General features: G+C 40.9%; 1 protein-coding gene across 2 annotated transcripts in view; it reads right to left on the bottom strand.

The window, feature by feature from the left end:
• The window catches only part of GANAB (glucosidase II alpha subunit), a 132,929-nt gene extending 114,775 nt beyond the window's left edge, over positions 1–18,154 (bottom strand). For both annotated transcript variants that reach the window (XM_053719950.1, XM_053719951.1), the window contains exon 1: positions 18,049–18,154. In XM_053719950.1, coding sequence (XP_053575925.1) covers positions 18,049–18,119 — 71 coding nt within the window. In that variant the 5' untranslated portion in view covers positions 18,120–18,154. The remainder of the gene's footprint in view (positions 1–18,048) is intronic.
• Between the last annotated feature and the right edge of the window lie 8,792 nt (positions 18,155–26,946).

Below are 26,946 nucleotides of genomic sequence, written 5' to 3'. Positions count from 1 at the left end.
TTGTGTCTAATGATTCTGTTCTCATTGTAAAGCACAGGTGATACTAGTTGTGTCTAATGATTCTGTTCTCATTGTACAGCACAGGTGATACTAGTTGTGTCTAATGATTCTGTTCTCATTGTAAAGCACAGGTGATACTAGTTGTGTCTAATGATTCTGTTCTCATTGTACAGCACAGGTGATACTAGTTGTGTCCTAATGATTCTGTTCTCATTGTAAAGCACAGGTGATACTAGTTGTGTCTAATGATTCTGTTCTCATTGTACAGCACAGGTGATACTAGTTGTGTCTAATGATTCTGTCTCATTGTACAGCACAGGTGATACTAGTTGTGTCTAATGATTCTGTTCTCATTGTACAGCACAGGTGATACTAGTTGTGTCTAATGATTCTGTTCTCATTGTAAAGCACAGGTGATACTAGTTGTGTCTAATGATTCTGTTCTCATTGTACAGCACAGGTGATACTAGTTGTGTCTAATGATTCTGTTCTCATTGTACAGCACAGGTGATACTAGTTGTGTCTAATGATTCTGTTCTCATTGTAAAGCACAGGTGATACTAGTTGTGTCTAATGATTCTGTTCCATTGTACAGCACAGGTGATACTAGTTGTGTCTAATGATTCTGTTCATCATTGTAAAGCACAGGTGATACTAGTTGTGTCTAATGATTCTGTTCTCATAGTACAGCACAGGTAGATACTAGTTGAGTCTAATGATTCTGTTCTCATTGTAAAGCACAGTGATACTAGTTGTGTTCCTAATGGATTCTGTCTCATAGTAAAGCACAGGTGATACTAGTTGTGTCCTAATGATTCTGTTCTCATTGAACAGCACAGGTGATACTAGTTGTGTCCTAATGATTCTGTTCTCATTGTACAGCACAGGTGATACGAGTGTGTCTAATGATTCTGTTCTCATTGTACAGCACAGGTGATACTAGTTGTGTCTAATGATTCTGTTCTCATTGTACAGCACAGGTGATACTAGTTGTGTCTAATGATCTGTTCTCATTGTAAAGCACGGTGATACTAGTTGTGTCTAATGATTCTGTTCTCATTGTACCGCACAGGTGATACTAGTTGGTCTAATGATTCTGTACTCATTGTACAAGCACAGGTGATCACTAGTTGTGTCTAATGATCTGTTCTCATTGTAACAGCACAGGTGATACTATTTGTGTCTAATGATTCTGTTCTCATTGTAAAGCACAGGTGATACTAGTTGTGTCTAATGATTCTGTTCTCATTGTAAAGCACAGGTGATACTAGTTGTGTCTAATGATTCTGTTCTCATTGTACAGCACAGGTAGATACTAGTTGTGTCTAATGATTCTGTTCTCATTGTACAGCACAGGTGATACTAGTTGTGTCTAATGACTCTGTTCATGTACTGCAACAGGAGATACTTGTGGTCCTAATGATTCTGTTCTCATTGTAAAGCACAGGTGATACTAGTGTGTCTAATGATTCTGTTCTCATTGTACAGCACAGGTGATACTAGTTGTGTCTAATGATTCTGTCACATTGTACAGCACAGGTGATACTAGTTGTGTCTAATGATCTGTTCTCATTGTACAGCACAGTGATACTAGTTGTGCTAATGATTCTGTTCATTGTACAGCACAGGTGATACTAGTTGTGTCTATTAGATTCTGTTCTCATTGTAAAGCACAGGTGATACTAGTTGTGTCTAATGATTCTGTTCATTGTAAAGCACAGGTGATACTAGTTGTGTCTAATGATTCTGTTCTCATTGTACAAGCAGCAGGTGATACTAGTTGTGTCTAATGATTCTGTTCTCATTGTAAAGCACAGGTGATACTAGTTGTGTCTAATGATTCTGTTCTCATTGTAAAGCACAGGTGATACTAGTTGTGTCTAATGATTCTGTTCTCATTGTAAAGCACAGGTGATACTAGTTGTGTCTAATGATTCTGTTCTCATTGTACAGCACAGGTGATACTAGTTGTGTCTAATGATTCTGTTCTCATTGTAAAGCACAGGTGATACTAGTTGTGTCTAATGATTCTGTTCTCATTGTACAGCACAGGTGATACTAGTTGTGTCTAATGATTCTGTTCTCATTGTACAGCACAGGTGATACTAGTTGTGTCTAATGATTCTGTTCTCATTGTAAAGCACAGGTGATACTAGTTGTGTCTAATGATTCTGTTCTCATTGTACAACACAGGTGATACTAGTTGTGTCTAATGATTCTGTTCTCATTGTAAAGCACAGGTGATACTAGTTGTGTCTAATGATTCTGTTCTCATTGTAAAGCACAGGTGATACTAGTTGTGTCTAATGATTCTGTTCTCATTGTACAAGCACAGGTGATACTAGTTGTGTCTAATGATTCTGTTCTCATTGTACAGCACAGGTGATACTAGTTGTGTCTAATGATTCTGTTCTCATTGTACAGCACAGGTGATACTAGTTGTGTCTAATGATTCTGTTCATTGTAAAGCACAGGTGATAACTAGTTGTGTCTAATGATTCGTTCTCATTGTACAGCACAGGGTGTTACTAGTTGTGTCTAATGATTCTGTTCTCATTGTAAAGCACAGGTGATACTAGTTGTGTCTAATGATTCTGTTCTCATTGTACAGCACAGGTGATACTAGTTGTGTCTAATGATTCTGTCTCATTGTAACAGCACAGGTGATACTAGTTGTGTCTAATGATTCTGTTCTCATTGTAAAGCACAGGTGATACTAGTTGTGTCTAATGATTCTGTTCATTGTAAAGCACAGGTGATACTAGTTGTGTCTAATGATTCTGTTCTCATTGTAAAGCACACAGGTGATACTAGTTGTGTCTAATGATTCTGTTCTCATTGTAAAGCACAGGTGATACTAGTTGTGTCTAATGATTCTGTTCTCATTGTACAGCACAGGTGATACTAGTTGTGTCTAATGATTCTGTTCTCATTGTAAAGCACAGGTGATACTAGTTGTGTCTAATGATTCTGTTCTCATTGTAAAGCACAGGTGATACTAGTTGTGTCTAATGATTCTGTTCTCATTGTAAAGCACAGGTGATACTAGTTGTGTCTAATGATTCTGTTCATTGTAAAGCACAGGTGATACTAGTTGTGTCTAATGATTCTGTTCTCATTGTAAAGCACAGGTGATACTAGTTGTGTCTAATGATTCTGTTCTCATTGTAAAGCACAGGTGATACTAGTTGTGTCTAATGATTCTGTTCTCATTGTACAGCACAGGTGATACTAGTTGTGTCTAATGATTCTGTTCATTGTACAGCACAGGTGATACTAGTTGTGTCTAATGATTCTGTTCTCATTGTACAACACAGGTGATACTAGTTGTGTCTAATGATTCTGTTCTCATTGTACAGCACAGGTGATACTAGTTGTGTCTAATGATTCTGTTCTCATTGTAAAGCACAGGTGATACTAGTTGTGTCTAATGATTCTGTTCTCATTGTAAAGCACAGTGTGATAGTTTGTCTAGTTGGGATGCTGTTTCATTGTAAACACAGGTGATATAGTGGTCTGATTGTCTGTACCAGTAGTGTGTTAATGATTGCATTGACACAAGGTGATACTAGTTGTTAGATTTGTTTCCTTGTCACAGGTGATACTAGTGTTTGTGTCTAGATTCTGTTCATTGTACAAGCACAGGTGATACTAGTTGTGTCTAATGATTCTGTTCTCATTGTAAAGCACAGGTGATACTAGTTGTGTCTAATGATTCTGTTCTCATTGTACAGCACAGGTGATACTAGTTGTGTCTAATGATTCTGTTCTCATTGTACAGCACAGGTGATACTAGTCTAATGATTCTTTTCATTGTCACACAGTGATACTAGTTGGTCTCAATGATTTGTTCTCATTTAAAGCACAGGTGATACTAGTTGTGTCTAATGATTCTGTTCTCATTGTACAGCACAGGTGATACTAGTTGTGTCTAATGATTCTGTTCTCATTGTACAGCACAGGTGATACTAGTTGTGTCTAATGATTCTGTTCTCATTGTAAAGCACAGGTATACTAGTTGTGTCTAAGTTGTGTCTAAAGATTCCTGTTCTCATTGGTAAAGCACAGGAGATAATAGATGTGTCTAATGATTTCTGTTTCTCATTTGTAAAGCACAGTGGAACTAAGTTGTGTCTAAGAATCTTTCCTTTGTACGAGCACAGGTATACAGATGTGCCTAATGAATTCTTGTTCATTGTACAGCACAGTTGATACTATTGTGCCTAATGATTCTGTTTCTTCATTGTAAAGCACCGGTGATACTAGGTGTGTCTAATGAATCTGTTCTCATTGTAATCACAGGTGATAACTAGTTGTGTCCTAATGATTCTGTTCTCATTGTAAAGCACCAGGTGAAACTAGATTGTCTAATGATTCTGTTCTCATAGTACAGCACAGGTGATACTAGTTGTGTCTAATGATTCTTGTTTCTCATTGTAAAGCACAGGTTGATACTAGTTCTGTTCTAATGATTCTGTTCTCATTGTAAAGCACAGGTGATACCTAGTTGTGTCTAATTGATTCTGTCTCATTGTACAATGCACAGGTGATACTAGTTGTGTCTAATGATTCTGTTCATTGTGACAGCACAGGTGATACTAGTTGTGTCTAATGTTCTGTTCTCATTTGTTACAGCACAGGTGATACTAGTTGTGTCTAATGACTTGTTTCATTGTACAGCAACATGTGATACTAGTTGTGTCTATGATTCTTTTCTCATTGTACACACAGGTGATACTAGTTGTGGTCTAATGATTCTGTTCTCATTGTAAAAGCACAGGTGATACTAGTTGTGTCTAATGATTCTGTTCTCATTGTAAAGGCACAGGTAGATACATAGTTGTGTTCTAATGATTCTGTTCATTGTATAGCACAGGTGATACTAGTTGTGTCATATGATTTCTGTTCTCAATGTACTAGCACAGGTGATTACTAGTTGTGTCTAATGAATCTGTTCTCAATTGTACTAGCCAACAGTGATACTAGTTGTGTCTAATGATTCTTTCTCATTGTAAAGCACAGGTGATACTAGTGTGTCTAATGATTCTGTTCTCATTGTAAAGACAGGTGATACTAGTTGTGTCTAATGATTCTGTTCTCATTGTAACAGCACAGGTGATACTAGTTGTGTCTAATGACTTCTGTTCATTGTACAGCACAGGTGTGATACTAGTTGGTCTAATGATTCTGTTCATTGTAAAGCACAGGTGATACTAGTTGTGTCTAATGATTCTGTTTCATTGTACAGCACAGGTGTTACTAGTTGTGTCTAATGATTCTGTTCTCATTGTACAGCACAGGTGATACTAGTTGTGTCTAATGATTCTGTTCTCATTGTACAGCACAGGTGATACTAGTTGTGTCTAATGATTCTGTTCATTGTACAGCACAGGTGATACTAGTTGTGCCTAATGATTCTGTTCATTGTACAGCACAGGTGATACTAGTTGTGTCTAATGATTCTGTTCTCATTGTAAAGCACAGGTGATACTAGTTGTGTCTAATGATTCTGTTCTCATTGTACAGCACAGGTGATACTAGTTGTGCCTAATGATTCTGTTCTCATTGTAAAGCACAGGTGATACTAGTTGTGTCTAATGATTCTGTTCTCATTGTACAGCACAGGTGATACTAGTTGTGTCTAATGATTCTGTTCTCATTGTAAAGCACAGGTGATACTAGTTGTGTCTAATGATTCTGTTCTCATTGTACAGCACAGGTGATACTAGTTGTGTCTAATGATTCTGTTCATTGTACAGCACAGGTGATACTAGTTGTGTCTAATGATTCTGTTCTCATTGTACAGCACAGGTGATACTAGCTGTGTCTAATGATTCTGTTCATTGTAAAGCACAGGTGATACTAGTTGTGTCTAATGATTCTGTTCTCATTGTACAGCACAGGTGATACTAGTTGTGTCTAATGATTCTGTTCTCATTGTAAAGCACAGGTGATACTAGTTGTGTCTAATGATTCTGTTCTCATTGTACAGCACAGGTGATACTAGTTGTGTCTAATGATTCTGTTCTCATTGTACAGCACAGGTGATACTAGTTGTGTCTAATGATTCTGTTCTCATTGTACAGCACAGGTGATACTAGTTGTGGCTAATGATTCTGTTCTCATTGTACAGCACAGGTGATACTAGTTGTGTAATGATTCTGTTCATTGTACAACGCAGGTGATACTAGTGTCTAATGATTCTGTTCTCATTGTACAGCACAGGTGATACTAGTTGTGTCTAATGATTCTGTTCTCATTGTAAAGCACAGGTGATACTAGTTGTGTCTAATGATTCTGTTCATTGTAAAGCACAGGTGATACTAGTTGTGTCTAATGATTCTGTTCTCATTGTACAGCACAGGTGATACTAGTTGTGCCTAATGATTCTGTTCATTGTACAGCACAGGTGATACTAGTTGTGTCTAATGATTCTGTTCTCATTGTACAGCACAGGTGATACTAGTTGTGTCTAATGATTCTGTTCTCATTGTAAAGCACAGGTGATACTAGTTGTGTCTAATGATTCTGTTCTCATTGTAAAGCACAGGTGATACTAGTTGTGTCTAATGATTCTGTTCTCATTGTACAGCACAGGTGATACTAGTTGTGTCTAATGATTCTGTTCTCATTGTAAAGCACAGGTGATACTAGTTGTGTCTAATGATTCTGTTCTCATTGTACAGCACAGGTGATACTAGTTGTGTCTAATGATTCTGTTCTCATTGTAAAGCACAGGTGATACTAGTTGTGTCTAATGATTCTGTTCTCATTGTACAACACAGGTGATACTAGTTGTGTCTAATGATTCTGTTCTCTGTAAAGCACAGGTGATACTAGTTGTGTCTAATGATTCTGTTCTCATTGTAAAGCACAGGTGATACTAGTTGTGTCTAATGATTCTGTTCTCATTGTAAAGCACAGGTGATACTAGTTGTGTCTAATGATTCTGTTCTCATTGTACAGCACAGGTGATACTAGTTGTGTCTAATGATTCTGTTCTCATTGTAAAGCACAGGTGATACTAGTTGTGTCTAATGATTCTGTTCTCATTGTACAGCACAGGTGATACTAGTTGTGTCTAATGATTCTGTTCTCATTGTACAGCACAGGTGATACTAGTTGTGTCTAATGATTCTGTTCTCATTGTACAGCACAGGTGATACTAGTTGTGTCTAATGATTCTGTTCTCATTGTAAAGCACAGGTGATACTAGTTGTGCCTAATGATTCTGTTCATTGTAAAGCACAGGTGATACTAGTTGTGCCTAATGATTCTGTTCATTGTAAAGCACAGGTGATACTAGTTGTGTCTAATGATTCTGTTCATTGTAAAGCACAGGTGATACTAGTTGTGTCTAATGATTCTGTTCTCATTGTACAACACAGGTGATACTAGTTGTGTCTAATGATTCTGTTCTCATTGTACAGCACAGGTGATACTAGTTGTGTCTAATGATTCTGTTCTCATTGTACAGCACAGGTGATACTAGTTGTGTCTAATGATTCTGTTCTCATTGTAAAGCACAGGTGATACTAGTTGTGTCTAATGATTCTGTTCTCATTGTAAAGCACAGGTGATACTAGTTGTGTCTAATGATTCTGTTCATTGCAAAGCACAGGTGATACTAGTTGTGTCTAATGATTCTGTTCTCATTGTACAGCACAGGTGATACTAGTTGTGTCTAATGATTCTGTTCTCATTGTAAAGCACAGGTGATACTAGTTGTGTCTAATGATTCTGTTCTCATTGTACAGCACAGGTGATACTAGTTGTGTCTAATGATTCTGTTCTCATTGTAAAGCACAGGTGATACTAGTTGTGTCTAATGATTCTGTTCTCATTGTAAAGCACAGGTGATACTAGTTGTGTCTAATGATTCTGTTCTCATTGTAAAGCACAGGTGATACTAGTTGTGTCTAATGATTCTGTTCATTGTAAAGCACAGGTGATACTAGTTGTGTCTAATGATTCTGTTCTCATTGTACAGCACAGGTGATACTAGTTGTGTCTAATGATTCTGTTCTCATTGTAAAGCACAGGTGATACTAGTTGTGTCTAATGATTCTGTTCTCATTGTACAGCACAGGTGATACTAGTTGTGTCTAATGATTCTGTTCATTGTACAGCACAGGTGATACTAGTTGTGTCTAATGATTCTGTTCTCATTGTACAACACAGGTGATACTAGTTGTGTCTAATGATTCTGTTCATTGTACAGCACAGGTGATACTAGTTGTGTCTAATGATTCTGTTCTCATTGTACAGCACAGGTGATACTAGTTGTGTCTAATGATTCTGTTCTCATTGTAAAGCACAGGTGATACTAGTTGTGTCTAATGATTCTGTTCTCATTGTAAAGCACAGGTGATACTAGTTGTGTCTAATGATTCTGTTCATTGTACAGCACAGGTGATACTAGTTGTGTCTAATGATTCTGTTCTCATTGTAAAGCACAGGTGATACTAGTTGTGTCTAATGATTCTGTTCTCATTGTAAAGCACAGGTGATACTAGTTGTGTCTAATGATTATGTTCTCATTGTAAAGCACAGGTGATACTAGTTGTGTCTAATAATTCTGTTCATTGTACAGCACAGGTGATACTAGTTGTGTCTAATGATTCTGTTCTCATTGTAAAGCACAGGTGATACTAGTTGTGCCTAATGATTCTGTTCATTGTAAAGCACAGGTGATACTAGTTGTGTCTAATGATTCTGTTCATTGTACAGCACAGGTGATACTAGTTGTGTCTAATGATTCTGTTCATTGTAAAGCACAGGTGATACTAGTTGTGTCTAATGATTCTGTTCATTGTACAGCACAGGTGATACTAGTTGTGTCTAATGATTCTGTTCTCATTGTAAAGCACAGGTGATACTAGTTGTGTCTAATGATTCTGTTCTCATTGTACAGCACAGGTGATACTAGTTGTGTCTAATGATTCTGTTCATTGTACAGCACAGGTGATACTAGTTGTGTCTAATGATTCTGTTCTCATTGTAAAGCACAGGTGATACTAGTTGTGTCTAATGATTCTGTTCTCATTGTAAAGCACAGGTGATACTAGTTGTGTCTAATGATTCTGTTCTCATTGTAAAGCACAGGTGATACTAGTTGTGTCTAATGATTCTGTTCATTGTAAAGCACAGGTGATACTAGTTGTGTCTAATGATTCTGTTCTCTGTAAAGCACAGGCGATACTAGTTGTGTCTAATGATTCTGTTCTCTGTAAAGCACAGGCGATACTTGTTGTGTCTAATGATTATGTTCATTGTAAAGATGTCCCCTGGGGACAGCAACTGAAATACCACTGCAGTTAGGGAGGCAAAGCCTTAAAGCTCATCTCCATACAAGACACCATGTTTGCCAAATAGGTACCTGATTTACTGGCAACCACATGGTTAAAAGCTAACACTGATTTAATCCCCTCTCGATGTAAGAACGGCTAAATGCAAACTAAACAGTGCATTTAATCCATTCCTGCTGGAGAGCTTGGAGGACATTGCTATCCCAGGTGATAAGCACCATACAGTAAATACCATGTCTGCTGAGAAGAGCATGAAGGGCTCTGGCAACCTGTGGGTTAAAGCTAAATACACAGCAGGATTATTAACCCCATGTCTGCTGAGAAGAGCTTGGAGGGCTCTGGCAACCTGTGGGTTAAAGCTAAATACACAGCAGGATTATTAACCCCATGTCTGCTTAGGAGTGCTTTCAGAACATTATTGTACAGCACATGTAGCTTTTAACCCCTTGCAGATGCCAATGCCCTGCAAGCTACAGACAGTATTCCCACTGATTAACCCCATGGCTGCTGAACAGTTTGCAGGGCAATAAAATCCAACGTTACAAGTTTTACAATATAAGATACCCTATAATATATTATTTTGTATTTATATAGCGCCTTTCACCCAGTGGGACTCAAAGCGCTTTTTCAGTGCTCGCTCTCGGAATTAACCAAATCGGCAGCTGAATAGTAATAGTTATTTAAGCTCACTCAAACAAAGCTGCACAACGTCTATAGTGTTAAGTTACGCTAGGGTGTCAGTGTCCTCCAAGCATGAGATGGGGTTAATAAGATGGTAAACAAATTAATCTTTAACCCCTTGAGTGTCAGTGTCCGGCAAGCACATTAGCACTTTAACCCTTGCAGTGCCAATGTCCCCCATGCAGACCAGCAGAGAAGTCAATATGCACTGTGTATACGTAAATACATACAACTTTAACCCTTGCAGCGCCAATACCAACATGCAGACCAGCAGAGGAGAGGTTAATACGGACTGTGCACACTGTACATACAGCTTCAACTCTTGCAGCGCCAATACCTACATGCAAACCAGCAGAGGGGAGGTTAATACGCACTGTGCATTCTGTACATACAGCTTTAACCCTTGCAGTACAAATTGGTATAAAAACAATGCTGGTTGAGATATTCATAAAAAAGTAACACAAAGTATTTAAAAAATAATAATAATAAAAAATAAAAAACAGTTTATCTGATTCTCTTCTAGGAGATTGAAACAGGCAAGTTAGCAGGCTATTGGAGGAAATTGTTACATTAACTCCGCTGGCAACAATGTAAAAAATGATACTTATAAATACACTTAAAAATACAGCAGAATACCTAAAAACAGCCGTACAATTAGACCCTTTCCCTAAAGGATAGGGTGGGCTAGGGTATATGGTCCTTACGTGGACACGGTTAGAAACTCACTACTGATTCAAACCTTTGAATAGTGGCAGCAACATATATTGGTGACACTAATTGAAAGGCTATAGAACTGATAAATAGAGTGCTACAGATGGAGCACACTATAGCTCAGTAAAGCTATGGATCCATATCTCTAAACTGGCCGCAGTAAAGATCCAGAAATAAGAGTGCTTGACATAAGCCGCACTCTATTTAGAATCTGTGACACTAACTCCTTGTTACAAGGGTAGCTGCGATACCAAAAATTGTTTAGGTATATAACACAGGTTAGTGGGAGTAAACTACAAAGAAATACCAAATCCCAATGCAAAGTGATAATAATAGGGGTAACACAGTTCTATACAACAGTAGGATCGTGTAACAAGTGTGTGCGAAATGCAAAGGTTCAAAAGAAAAACATGCTTACAATCATGCAACAAGCGTGTAAAAATACAAAGATTCAAAAGTAAACTATAATACAAAGATTCAAAAATAATCAAAAATATTCAAAAATATTCAAAAATAATAGTGCCACAATCGTGTGCAATGATAAAAAATGGAAAAAATGGTGGCAAGAAAAAATGCTGTGTGAAATAAAAAATGGGTAATTGAGCAGTGTCAGTGAAAAATCTGTGCGTTAACACTAGAAAAGTCCTGGTGAGCTCCTGTTATTATAAGATGAACTCCTGCTGTTTATAGGGAAAAAAATGTGGAGGATGATAATGATGCAAACGTCCGTGGTGGCAAAGTGTGTAGGTAAAAAAGTGTATATATAAACGGCTTCAAAATCCAAAAAATAAAAAATAAAATTAGTAAAAATAGAAATGAAACTCCTGATTGTGATCTTTATACACATGTTAGTTAGTCTTTTATAGCCTTTATGAATTAGAGCCATAAAACAAATTAAGAAAGAGACCCAGAGCACCTAGCTCCGCAAATAAATGGTCTCTACTTAAAAATGACCGAGTGAGTGAAATAAGGAAGTTGTACTATAACTAATATCATTATAATTTCAGATTTTTAAAGGTAGGGTATTACAACTTTGTTTGCAGACCAGTCTGTCTAAACAACATTACTCCAATGTAACCTAGAAACCCATAAATTATAGGCAAGATAAAGGTCCCCTTCTTGCCACCGTTTTTAAACCAATTGGGTCTTATTTTAAAATAAACCAACATCCAATGTTATTAAGCACATTACGATAATATTCAGGCTAGTCCTGAAGTCTCTGACATATGATTGTTTTGATTCCCGTTCTACTTAGTTTTTAATATTCTTATGGTTTTATTCTTTACTTCCATTGTAACGGAAAAGGTGTTTTGCGGCAATCCCTTAATTGTATTTTATATTAAAGGCAATGTTGGATATTTGGGTCCTTTTATGGAGATAACCACGATTATGCTATTACTAGTTTACAACCCGATAAACTATGTTCTAGAAATGTAATAAGTTCTAGACACTGCCCCTAATAACAATCTGAAGTGTCACCGGGTTCGCCCTTAGCAACCAATAAACAACCGGAATTAACACCGGGCTTGTTTACAACTGATAGTGAAAACCGGAAGTGACATCAGGAAATCGATGCCAATAAAACAAAAATGACACTGAGTAGTAAGGATATATATAACATATCCATCAACTGAAATGAACACAATAATTACCATTAAATAAAAGACAAAACAAAATAAAAATCTGTGAGATAATATGAATAGCGGAAAACCGGAAGTAGACTAAGTCACTTCCGGTCACAAAAATCAGTAGGCCTATATAAAGATGCTCAGCTTACCAGTGATTCAGTCTTGAAAAAGGTCTTGTAAGGACCGAAACGCGTAGACAGCACATTGGTAAGCATCTTTTTGATTATTCAATTTTAAAAAATTCTGCTACACTATGTTTTATTTTTGATTTTAGGGATCATCGATATTTCATAGACCCAGCTGAGTTCCCCAAAGGATTCCTTTGGATGATCCTCCTTCAGCAATCAAAAAACTTTTTCCACATGGAATAAAATTCACAGTGGAATAATAACTTTTTGCTTTAACTAACTTTTGGGTTTCATTTCTATTTCTATTTTTACTAATTTTATTTTTTATTTTTTGGATTTTGAAGCCGTTTATATATACACTTTTTTACCTACACACTTTGCCACCACGGACGTTTGCATCATCATTATCATCCTCCACATTTTTTTCCCTATAAACAGCAGGAGTTCATCTTATAATAACAGGAGCTCACCAGGACTTTTCTAGTGTTAACGCACAGATTTTTCACTGACACTGCTCAATTACCCATTTTTTATTTCACACAGCATTTTTTCTTGCCACCATTTTTTCCATTTTTTATCATTGCACACGATTGTGGCACTATTATTTTTGAATATTTTTGAATCTTTGTATTATTGTTTACTTTTGAATCTTTGTATTTTTACACGCTTGTTGCATGATTGTAAGCATGTTTTTCTTTTGAACCTTTGCATTTCGCACACACTTGTTACACGATCCTACTGTTGTATAGAACTGTGTTACCCCTATTATTATCACTTTGCATTGGGATTTGGTATTTCTTTGTAGTTTACTCCCACTAACCTGTGTTATATACCTAAACAATTTTTGGTATCGCAGCTACCCTTGTAACAAGGAGTTAGTGTCACAGATTCTAAATAGAGTGCGGCTTATGTCAAGCACTCTTATTTCTGGATCTTTACTGCGGCCAGTTTAGAGATATGGATCCATAGCTTTACTGAGCTATAGTGTGCTCCATCTGTAGCACTCTATTTATCAGTTCTATAGCCTTTCAATTAGTGTCACCAATATATGTTGCTGCCACTATTCAAAGGTTTGAATCAGTAGTGAGTTTCTAACCGTGTCCACGTAAGGACCATATACCCTAGCCCACCCTATCCTTTAGGGAAAGGGTCTAATTGTACGGCTGTTTTTAGGTATTCTGCTGTATTTTAAGTGTATTTATAAGTATCATTTTTTACATTGTTGCCAGCGGAGTTAATGTAACAATTTCCTCCAATAGCCGGCTAACTTGCCTGTTTCAACCTCCTAGAAGAGAATCAGATAAACTGTTTTTTATTATTTTTTATTATTATTATTTTTTAAATACTTTGTGTTACTTTTTTATGAATATCTCAACCAGCATTGTTTTTATACCAATTTGTACTGAATAAAATCCCTAAAATCTATCTAGTCTTCCTATACGTTTGTGTGTATATACCTTTTAGCCTTTTTGGCGCTGTGATCACTAACACCGCTTTTTAGTATCTTTTCTTTTGAGGGGATTGGTTAGACCCCTTTTGTGATCCACAGCTTTAGGTATATCTTAGCGCTGATATATCATATTACTCTATATTTAACCCTTGCAGTGCCAATGCCTACATGCAGACCAGCAGAGAAGAGGTTAATACGCACTGTGTACACTGTACATACATCTTTAACCCTTGCAGTGCCAATACCTACATGCAGACCAGCAGAGGGGAGGTTAATACGCACTGTGTACACCGTACATACAGCTTTAACCCTTGCAGTGCCAATACCTCCATGCAGACCAGCAGAGGGGAGGTTAATACGCACTGTGTACACCGTACATACAGCTTTAACCCTTGCAGTGCCAATACCTCCATGCAGACCAGCAGAGGGGAGGTTAATATGCACTGTGTACACTGTACATACAGCTTTAACCCTTGCAGTGCCAATACCTCCATGCAGACCAGCAGAGGGGAGGTTAATACGCACTGTGTACACTGCACATACAGCTTTAACCCTTGCAGTGCCAATACCAACATGCAGACCAGCAGAGGGGAGGTTAATAAGCACTGTGTACACTGCACATACAGCTTTAACCCTTGCAGTGCCAATACCAACATGCAGACCAGCAGAGGGGAGGTTAAAAAGGAATGTGTACACTGCACATACAGCTTTAACCCTTGCAGTGCCAATACCAACATGCAGACCAGCAGAGGGGAGGTTAATAAGCACGGTGTACACTGCACATACAGCTTTAACCCTTGCAGTGCCAATACCAACATGCAGACCAGCAGAGGGGAGGTTAATAAGCACGGTGTACACTGCACATACAGCTTTAACCCTTGCAGTGCCAATACCAACATGCAGACCAGCAGAGGGGAGGTTAATAAGCACGGTGTACACTGCACATACAGCTTTAACCCTTGCAGTGCCAATACCAACATGCAGACCAGCAGAGGGGAGGTTAATAAGCACGGTGTACACTGTACATACAGCTTTAACCCTTGCAGTGCCAATACCAACATGCAGACCAGCAGAGGGGAGGTTAATAAGCACGGTGTACACTGTACATACAGCTTTAACCCCTGCAGTGCCAATACCAACATGCAGACCAGCAGAGGGGAGGTTAATAAGCACGGTGTACACTGTACATACAGCTTTAACCCTTGCAGTGCCAATACCAACATGCAGACCAGCAGAGGGGAGGTTAATAAGCACGGTGTACACTGCACATACAGCTTTAACCCCTGCAGTGCCAATACCAACATGCAGACCAGCAGAGGGGAGGTTAATACGCACTGTGTACATACAGCTTTAACCCTTGCAGTGCCAATACCAACATGCAGACCAGCAGAGGGGAGGTTAATAAGCACGGTGTACACTGTACATACAGCTTTAACCCCTGCAGTGCCAATACCAACATGCAGACCAGCAGAGGGGAGGTTAATAAGCATGGTGTACACTGTACATACAGCTTTAACCCTTGCAGTGCCAATACCAACATGCAGACCAGCAGAGGGGAGGTTAATAAGCACTGTGTACACTGTACATACAGCTTTAACCCTTGCAGTGCCAATACCAACATTCAGACCAGCAGAGGGGAGGTTAATAAGCACTGTGTACACTGCACATACAGCTTTAACCCTTGCAGTGCCAATACCAACATGCAGACCAGCAGAGGGGAGGTTAATAAGCACTGTGTACACTGCACATACAGCTTTAACCCTTGCAGTGCCAATACCAACATGCAGACCAGCAGAGGGGAGGTTAATAAGCACTGTGTACACTGTACATACAGCTTTAACCCTTGCAGTGCCAATACCAACATGCAGACCAGCAGAGGGGAGGTTAATAAGCACTGTGTACACTGTACATACAGCTTTAACCCCTGCAGTGCCAATACCAACATGCAGACCAGCAGAGGGGAGGTTAATAAGCACGGTGTACACTGCACATACAGCTTTAACCCTTGCAGTGCCAATACCAACATGCAGACCAGCAGAGGGGAGGTTAATACGCACTGTGTACACTGCACATACAGCTTTAACCCTTGCAGTGCCAATACCAACATGCAGACCAGCAGAGGGGAGGTTAATAAGCACTGTGTACACTGCACATACAGCTTTAACCCTTGCAGTGCCAATACCAACATGCAGACCAGCAGAGGGGAGGTTAATAAGCACGGTGTACACTGCACATACAGCTTTAACCCTTGCAGTGCCAATACCAACATGCAGACCAGCAGAGGGGAGGTTAATAAGCACGGTGTACACTGTACATACAGCTTTAACCCTTGCAGTGCCAATACCAACATGCAGACCAGCAGAGGGGAGGTTAATAAGCACTGTGTACACTGTACATACAGCTTTAACCCTTGCAGTGCCAATACCAACATGCAGACCAGCAGAGGGGAGGTTAATAAGCACGGTGTACACTGCACATACAGCTTTAACCCTTGCAGTGCCAATACCAACATGCAGACCAGCAGAGGGGAGGTTAATAAGCACGGTGTACACTGCACATACAGCTTTAACCCTTGCAGTGCCAATACCAACATGCAGACCAGCAGAGGGGAGGTTAATAAGCACTGTGTACACTGCACATACAGCTTTAACCCTTGCAGTGCCAATACCAACATGCAGACCAGCAGAGGGGAGGTTAATAAGCACGGTGTACACTGCACATACAGCTTTAACCCTTGCAGTGCCAATACCAACATGCAGACCAGCAGAGGGGAGGTTAATAAGCACGGTGTACACTGTACATACAGCTTTAACCCTTGCAGTGCCAATACCAACATGCAGACCAGCAGAGGGGAGGTTAATACGCACTGTGTACACTGCACATACAGCTTTAACCCCTGCAGTGCCAATACCAACATGCAGACCAGCAGAGGGGAGGTTAATAAGCACTGTGTACACTGCACATACAGCTTTAACCCTTGCAGTGCCAATACCAACATGCAGACCAGCAGAGGGGAGGTTAATAAGCACGGTGTACACTGCACATACAGCTTTAACCCTTGCAGTGCCAATACCAACATGCAGACCAGCAGAGGGGAGGTTAATAAGCACGGTGTACACTGCACATACAGCTTTAACCCCTGCAGTGCCAATACCAACATGCAGACCAGCAGAGGGGAGGTTAATACGCACGGTGTACACTGCACATACAGCTTTAACCCTTGCAGTGCCAATACCAACATGCAGACCAGCAGAGGGGAGGTTAATAAGCACGGTGTACACTGCACATACAGCTTTAACCCTTGCAGTGCCAATACCAACATGCAGACCAGCAGAGGGGAGGTTAATACGCACGGTGTACACTGCACATACAGCTTTAACCCCTGCAGTGCCAATACCAACATGCAGACCAGCAGAGGGGAGGTTAATACGCACGGTGTACACTGCACATACAGCTTTAACCCCTGCAGTGCCAATACCAACATGCAGACCAGCAGAGGGGAGGTTAATACGCACGGTGTACACTGCACATACAGCTTTAACCCCTGCAGTGCCAATACCAACATGCAGACCAGCAGAGGGGAGGTTAATACGCACGGTGTACACTGCACATACAGCTTTAACCCCTGCAGTGCCAATACCAACATGCAGACCAGCAGAGGGGAGGTTAATACGCACGGTGTACACTGCACATACAGCTTTAACCCCTGCAGTGCCAATACCAACATGCAGACCAGCAGAGGGGAGGTTAATAAGCACGGTGTACACTGTACATACAGCTTTAACCCCTGCAGTGCCAATACCAACATGCAGACCAGCAGAGGGGAGGTTAATAAGCACGGTGTACACTGTACATACAGCTTTAACCCCTGCAGTGCCAATACCAACATGCAGACCAGCAGAGGGGAGGTTAATAAGCACGGTGTACACTGTACATACAGCCTGGATCCCAGGCACTCACAGCACACAGCTGCAGACAGGGTTAATAACTAGGGATTGTAGTGCTTTAAACCATTAGCGGCCACTGCTTCACACTACACCCTGCAGGCATTAACCCCGTGTGTGCTGAGCAGGGAATACACAATAATAACTCACAATGAACCTGTCAGGGGCCCACACACCGCACAGCCCCCCCGCTCTCACCTCCGCGCCGCTGACATCTTGGATCCGCTTTCACCCCTGACCCTGGTTCCCCGGCAGAAGCAGACTGGCATATGCTCCGCCCACAAAGCTGACGTCAGCACGTCAACACAACCCGCCAGACGCGGACACGTCACGGCCTCTAATTGGAGGAAGGAAATGATGTCAGCAAAGCTACGCCCACCCGATGTACGTGGTGACGTCACATAGCAACGTTACGCTCGGTGACGAGTAGGTCATGTGGTGCGCGGCACATGACGACAGCGGGACTCGGGAGGCGAATGAATGAAAAGTGATTGTGAGAAATGAACAGGACAGAGAGGTTATTAGATTAGGGGTTAATACAAAAAAAAGCAAGTAAGGTGGAATAAATATATGAATGAATCCAAGGACAGAGGGTGAGAGGAATTAATAAGAGAGAGGGTTATTAGATGAGGGAGCAAGATGAATGAATAAGCACAGAGGGTGAGAGGAATGAACAGGAGATAGGGGTTATTAGATGAGGGAGCAAGATAAATGAATAAGCACAGAGGGTGAGAGGAATGAACAGGAGATAGGGGTTATTAGATGAGGGAGCAAGATGAATGAATAAGCACAGATGGTGAGAGGAATGAACAGGAGATAGGGGGTTATTAGATGAGGGAGCAAGATAAATGAATAAGCACAGAGGATGAGAGGAATGAACAGGAGATAGGGGGTTAATAGATGAGGGAGCAAGATAAATGAATAAGCACAGAGGGTGAGAGGAATGAACAGGAGATAGGGGGTTAATAGATGAGGGAGCAAGATAAATGAATAAGCACAGAGGGTGAGAGGAATGAACAGGAGATAGGGGTTATTAGATGAGGGAGCAAGATGAATGAATAAGCACAGAGGGTGAGAGGAATGAACAGGAGATAGGGGGTTATTAGATGAGGGAGCAAGATGAATGAATAAGCACAGAGGGTGAGAGGAATGAACAGGAGATTGTGCTTATTCATTCATCTTGCTCCCTCATCTAATAACCCCTATCTCCTGTTCATTCCTCTCACCCTCTGTGCTTATTCATTCATCTTGCTCCCTCATCTAATAACCCCTATCTCCTGTTCATTCCTCTCACCCTCTGTGCTTATTCATTCATCTTGCTCCCTCATCTAATAACCCCTGAGGGTGAGAGGAATTAATAAGAGAGGGGGTTATTAGATGAGGGAGCAAGATGAATGAATAAGCACAGAGGGTGAGAGGAATGAACAGGGGATAGGGGGTTATTAGATGAGGGAGCAAGATGAATGAATAAGCACAGAGGGTGAGAGGAATGAACAGGAGATTGGGGTTATTAGATGAGGGAGCAAGATGAATGAATAAGCACAGAGAGTGAGAGGAATGAACAGGAGATAGGGGTTATTAAATGAGGGAGCAAGATGAATGAATAAGCACAGAGGGTGAGAGCAATGAACAGGAGATAGGGGTTATTAGATGAGGGAGCAAGATGAATGAATAAGCACAGAGGGTGAGAGGAATTAATAAGAGAGGGGGTTATTAAATGAGGGAGCAAGATGAATGAATAAGCACAGAGGGTGAAAGCAATGAACAGGAGATAGGGGGTTATTAGATGAGGGAGCAAGATGAATGAATAAGCACAGAGGGTGAGAGGAATGAACAGGAGATAGGGGTTATTAGATGAGGGAGCAAGATGAATGAATAAGCACAGAGGGTGAGAGGAATGAACAGGAGATAGGGGGTTATTAGATGAGGGAGCAAGATGAATGAATAAGCACAGAGGGTGAGAGGAATGAACAGGAGATAGGGGTTATTAGATGAGGGAGCAAGGTGAATGAATAAGCACAGAGGGTGAGAGGAATGAACAGGGGATAGGGGTTATTAGATGAGGGAGCAAGATGAATGAATAAGCACAGAGGGTAAGAGGAATGAACAGGAGATAGGGGTTATTAAATGAGGAAGCAAGATGAATGAATAAGCACAGAGGGTGAGTGCAATGAACAGGAGATAGGGGTTATTAGACGAGGGAGCAAGATGAATGAATAAGCACAGAGGGTGAGAGGAATGAACAGGGGATAGGGGTTATTAGATGAGGGAGCAAGATGAATGAATAAGCACAGAGGGTGAGAGGAATGAACAGGAGATAGGGGGTTATTAGATGAGGGAGCAAGATGAATGAATAAGCACAGAGGGTGAGAGGAATTAATAAGAGAGGGGGTTATTAAATGAGGGAGCAAGATGAATGAATAAGCACAGAGGGTGAGAGGAATGAACAGGGGATAGGGGGTTATTAGATGAAGGAGCAAGATGAATGAATAAGCACAGAGGGTGAGAGGAATGAACAGGTGATAGGGGGTTATTAGATGAGGGAGCAAGATGAATGAATAAGCACAGAGGGTAAGAGGAATGAACAGGAGATAGGGGTTATTAGATGAGGGAGCAAGATGAATGAACAGGAGATAGGGGGTTATTAGATGATGGAGCAAGATAAATAAATAAGCACAGAGGGTGAGAGGAATGAACAGGAGATAGGGGGTTATTAGATGATGGAGCAAGATAAATAAATAAGCACAGAGGGTGAGAGGAATGAACAGGAGATAGGGGTTATTAGATGAGGGAGCAAGATAAATGAATAAGCAAAGAGGGTGAGAGGAATGAACAGGAGATAGGGGGTTATTAAATGAGGGAACAAGATGAATGAATAAGCACAGATGGTGAGAGGAATGAACAGGAGATAGGGGTTATAGATGAGGGAGCAAGATGAATGAATAAGCACAGAGGGTGAGAGGAATGAACAGGAGATAGGGGTTATTAGATGATGGAGCAAGATAAATAAATAAGCACAGAGGGTGAGAGGAATGAACAGGAGATAGGGGGTTATTAGATGATGGAGCAAGATAAATAAATAAGCACAGAGGGTGAGAGGAATGAACAGGAGATAGGGGTTATTAGATGAGGGAGCAAGATAAATGAATAAGCAAAGAGGGTGAGAGGAATGAACAGGAGATAGGGGGTTATTAAATGAGGGAACAAGATGAATGAATAAGCACAGATGGTGAGAGGAATGAACAGGAGATAGGGGTTATTAGATGAGGGAGCAAGATGAATGAATAAGCACAGAGGGTGAGAGGAATTAATAAGAGAGGGGGTTATTAAATGAGGGAGCAAGATGAATGAATAAACACAGAGGGTGAGAGGAATGAACAGGAGATAGGGGTTATTAGATGAGGGAGCAAGATGAATGAATAAGCACAGAGGGTGAGAGGAATGAACAGGAGATAGGGGTTATTAGATGAGGGAGCAAGATGAATGAATAAGCACAGAGGGTGAGAGGAATGAACAGGAGATAGGGGGTTATTAGATGAGGGAGCAAGATGAATGAATAAGCACAGAGGGTGAGAGCAATGAACAGGAGATAGGGGGTTATTAGATGAGGGAGCAAGATGAATGAATAAGCACAGAGGGTGAGAGGAATGAACAGGGGATAGGGGTTATTAGATGAGGGAGCAAGATGAATGAATAAGCACAGAGAGTGAGAGGAATGAACAGGAGATAGGGGTTATTAAATGAGGGAGCAAGATGAATGAATAAGCACAGAGGGTGAGAGGAATTAATAAGAGAGGGGGTTATTAAATGAGGGAGCAAGATGAATGAATAAGCACAGAGGGTGAGAGGAATGAACAGGGGATAGGGGTTATTAGATGAGGGAGCAAGGTGAATGAATAAGCACAGAGGGTGAGAGGAATGAACAGGGGATAGGGGTTATTAGATGAGGGAGCAAGATGAATGAATAAGCACAGAGGGTGAGAGGAATGAATAGGAGATAGGGGTTATTAGATGAGGGAGCAAGATGAATGAATAAGCACAGAGGGTGAGAGGAATGAACAGGAGATAGGGGTTATTAGATGAGGGAGCAAGATGAATGAATAAGCACAGAGGGTGAGAGGAATGAACAGGAGATAGGGGTTATTAGATGAGGGAGCAAGATGAATGAATAAGCACAGAGGGTGAGAGCAATGAACAGGAGATAGGGGGTTATTAGATGAGGGAGCAAGATGAATGAATAAGCACAGAGAGTGAGAGGAATGAACAGGAGATAGGGGTTATTAAATGAGGGAGCAAGATGAATGAATAAGCACAGAGGGTGAGAGCAATGAACAGGAGATAGGGGTTATTAGATGAGGGAGCAAGATGAATGAATAAGCACAGAGGGTGAGAGGAATTAATAAGAGAGGGGGTTATTAAATGAGGGAGCAAGATGAATGAATAAGCACAGAGGGTGAAAGCAATGAACAGGAGATAGGGGGTTATTAGATGAGGGAGCAAGATGAATGAATAAGCACAGAGGGTGAGAGGAATGAACAGGAGATAGGGGTTATTAGATGAGGGAGCAAGATGAATGAATAAGCACAGAGGGTGAGAGGAATGAACAGGAGATAGGGGGTTATTAGATGAGGGAGCAAGATGAATGAATAAGCACAGAGGGTGAGAGGAATGAACAGGAGATAGGGGTTATTAGATGAGGGAGCAAGGTGAATGAATAAGCACAGAGGGTGAGAGGAATGAACAGGGGATAGGGGTTATTAGATGAGGGAGCAAGATGAATGAATAAGCACAGAGGGTAAGAGGAATGAACAGGAGATAGGGGTTATTAAATGAGGAAGCAAGATGAATGAATAAGCACAGAGGGTGAGTGCAATGAACAGGAGATAGGGGTTATTAGACGAGGGAGCAAGATGAATGAATAAGCACAGAGGGTGAGAGGAATGAACAGGGGATAGGGGTTATTAGATGAGGGAGCAAGATGAATGAATAAGCACAGAGGGTGAGAGGAATGAACAGGAGATAGGGGGTTATTAGATGAGGGAGCAAGATGAATGAATAAGCACAGAGGGTGAGAGGAATTAATAAGAGAGGGGGTTATTAAATGAGGGAGCAAGATGAATGAATAAGCACAGAGGGTGAGAGGAATGAACAGGGGATAGGGGGTTATTAGATGAAGGAGCAAGATGAATGAATAAGTACAGAGGGTGAGAGGAATGAACAGGTGATAGGGGGTTATTAGATGAGGGAGCAAGATGAATGAATAAGCACAGAGGGTAAGAGGAATGAACAGGAGATAGGGGTTATTAGATGAGGGAGCAAGATGAATGAACAGGAGATAGGGGGTTATTAGATGATGGAGCAAGATAAATAAATAAGCACAGAGGGTGAGAGGAATGAACAGGAGATAGGGGGTTATTAGATGATGGAGCAAGATAAATAAATAAGCACAGAGGGTGAGAGGAATGAACAGGAGATAGGGGTTATTAGATGAGGGAGCAAGATAAATGAATAAGCAAAGAGGGTGAGAGGAATGAACAGGAGATAGGGGGTTATTAAATGAGGGAACAAGATGAATGAATAAGCACAGATGGTGAGAGGAATGAACAGGAGATAGGGGTTATAGATGAGGGAGCAAGATGAATGAATAAGCACAGAGGGTGAGAGGAATGAACAGGAGATAGGGGTTATTAGATGATGGAGCAAGATAAATAAATAAGCACAGAGGGTGAGAGGAATGAACAGGAGATAGGGGGTTATTAGATGATGGAGCAAGATAAATAAATAAGCACAGAGGGTGAGAGGAATGAACAGGAGATAGGGGTTATTAGATGAGGGAGCAAGATAAATGAATAAGCACAGAGGGTGAGAGGAATGAACAGGAGATAGGGGGTTATTAAATGAGGGAGCAAGATGAATGAATAAGCACAGATGGTGAGAGGAATGAACAGGAGATAGGGGGTTATTAGTTGAGGGAGCAAGATGAATGAATAAGCACAGAGGGTGAGATGAATGAACCGGAGATAGGGGTTATAGATGAGGGAGCAAGATGAATGAATAAGCACAGAGGGTGAGAGGAATGAACAGGAGATAGGGGGTTATTAAATGAGGGAGCAAGATGAATGAATAAGCACAGATGGTGAGAGGAATGAACAGGAGATAGGGGGTTATTAGTTGAGGGAGCAAGATGAATGAATAAGCACAGAGGGTGAGATGAATGAACCGGAGATAGGGGTTATTAGATGAGGGAGCAAGATGAATGAATAAGCACAGAGGGTGAGAGGAATTAATAAGAGAGGGGGTTATTAAATGAGGGAGCAAGATGAATGAATAAGCACAGAGGGTGAAAGCAATGAACAGGAGATAGGGGGTTATTAGATGAGGGAGCAAGATGAATGAATAAGCACAGAGGGTGAGAGGAATGAACAGGAGATAGGGGTTATTAGATGAGGGAGCAAGATGAATGAATAAGCACAGAGGGTGAGAGGAATGAACAGGAGATAGGGGGTTATTAGATGAGGGAGCAAGATGAATGAATAAGCACAGGGTGAGAGGAATGAACAGGAGATAGGGGTTATTAGATGAGGGAGCAAGGTGAATGAATAAGCACAGAGGGTGAGAGGAATGAACAGGGGATAGGGGTTATTAGATGAGGGAGCAAGATGAATGAATAAGCACAGAGGGTAAGAGGAATGAACAGGAGATAGGGGTTATTAAATGAGGAAGCAAGATGAATGAATAAGCACAGAGGGTGAGAGCAATGAACAGGAGATAGGGGTTATTAGATGAGGGAGCAAGATGAATGAATAAGCACAGAGGGTGAGAGGAATTAATAAGAGAGGGGGTTATTAAATGAGGGAGCAAGATGAATGAATAAGCACAGAGGGTGAGAGGAATGAACAGGGGATAGGGGGTTATTAGATGAAGGAGCAAGATGAATGAATAAGCACAGAGGGTGAGAGGAATGAACAGGTGATAGGGGGTTATTAGATGAGGGAGCAAGATGAAAGAATAAGCACAGAGGGTAAGAGGAATGAACAGGAGATAGGGGTTATTAGATGAGGGAGCAAGATGAATGAACAGGAGATAGGGGGTTATTAGATGATGGAGCAAGATAAATAAATAAGCACAGAGGTTGAGAGGAATGAACAGGAGATAGGGGGTTATTAGATGATGGAGCAAGATAAATAAATAAGCACAGAGGGTGAGAGGAATGAACAGGAGATAGGGGGTTATTAAATGAGGGAGCAAGATGAATGAATAAGCACAGATGGTGAGAGGAATGAACAGGAGATAGGGGTTATAGATGAGGGAGCAAGATGAATGAATAAGCACAGAGGGTGAGAGGAATGAACAGGAGATAGGGGTTATTAGATGATGGAGCAAGATAAATAAATAAGCACAGAGGGTGAGAGGAATGAACAGGAGATAGGGGGTTATTAGATGATGGAGCAAGATAAATAAATAAGCACAGAGGGTGAGAGGAATGAACAGGAGATAGGGGTTATTAGATGAGGGAGCAAGATAAATGAATAAGCACAGAGGGTGAGAGGAATGAACAGGAGATAGGGGGTTATTAAATGAGGGAGCAAGATGAATGAATAAGCACAGATGGTGAGAGGAATGAACAGGAGATAGGGGGTTATTAGTTGAGGGAGCAAGATGAATGAATAAGCACAGAGGGTGAGATGAATGAACCGGAGATAGGGGTTATAGATGAGGGAGCAAGATAAATGAATAAGCACAGAGGGTGAGAGGAATGAACAGGAGATAGGGGGTTATTAAATGAGGGAGCAAGATGAATGAATAAGCACAGATGGTGAGAGGAATGAACAGGAGATAGGGGGTTATTAGTTGAGGGAGCAAGATGAATGAATAAGCACAGAGGGTGAGATGAATGAACCGGAGATAGGGGTTATTAGATGAGGGAGCAAGATGAATGAATAAGCACAGAGGGTGAGAGGAATTAATAAGAGAGGGGGTTATTAAATGAGGGAGCAAGATGAATGAATAAGCACAGAGGGTGAAAGCAATGAACAGGAGATAGGGGGTTATTAGATGAGGGAGCAAGATGAATGAATAAGCACAGAGGGTGAGAGGAATGAGCAGGAGATAGGGGTTATTAGATGAGGGAGCAAGATGAATGAATAAGCACAGAGGGTGAGAGGAATGAACAGGAGATAGGGGGTTATTAGATGAGGGAGCAAGATGAATGAATAAGCACAGAGGGTGAGAGGAATGAACAGGAGATAGGGGTTATTAGATGAGGGAGCAAGGTGAATGAATAAGCACAGAGGGTGAGAGGAATGAACAGGGGATAGGGGTTATTAGATGAGGGAGCAAGATGAATGAATAAGCACAGAGGGTAAGAGGAATGAACAGGAGATAGGGGTTATTAAATGAGGAAGCAAGATGAATGAATAAGCACAGAGGGTGAGAGCAATGAACAGGAGATAGGGGTTATTAGATGAGGGAGCAAGATGAATGAATAAGCACAGAGGGTGAGAGGAATGAACAGGGGATAGGGGTTATTAGATGAGGGAGCAAGATGAATGAATAAGCACAGAGGGTGAGAGGAATGAACAGGAGATAGGGGGTTATTAGATGAGGGAGCAAGATGAATGAATAAGCACAGAGGGTGAGAGGAATTAATAAGAGAGGGGGTTATTAAATGAGGGAGCAAGATGAATGAATAAGCACAGAGGGTGAGAGGAATGAACAGGGGATAGGGGGTTATTAGATGAAGGAGCAAGATGAATGAATAAGCACAGAGGGTGAGAGGAATGAACAGGTGATAGGGGGTTATTAGATGAGGGAGCAAGATGAATGAATAAGCACAGAGGGTAAGAGGAATGAACAGGAGATAGGGGTTATTAGATGAGGGAGCAAGATGAATGAACAGGAGATAGGGGGTTATTAGATGATGGAGCAAGATAAATAAATAAGCACAGAGGGTGAGAGGAATGAACAGGAGATAGGGGGTTATTAGATGATGGAGCAAGATAAATAAATAAGCACAGAGGGTGAGAGGAATGAACAGGAGATAGGGGTTATTAGATGAGGGAGCAAGATAAATGAATAAGCAAAGAGGGTGAGAGG

This window comes from Bombina bombina, chromosome 7, assembly GCF_027579735.1.
Source record: "Bombina bombina isolate aBomBom1 chromosome 7, aBomBom1.pri, whole genome shotgun sequence".
NCBI lineage: Eukaryota > Metazoa > Chordata > Amphibia > Anura > Bombinatoridae > Bombina > Bombina bombina.
Note: the sequence above shows the minus strand (reverse complement) of the source record. Positions and strands in the feature narration are given on the sequence as shown.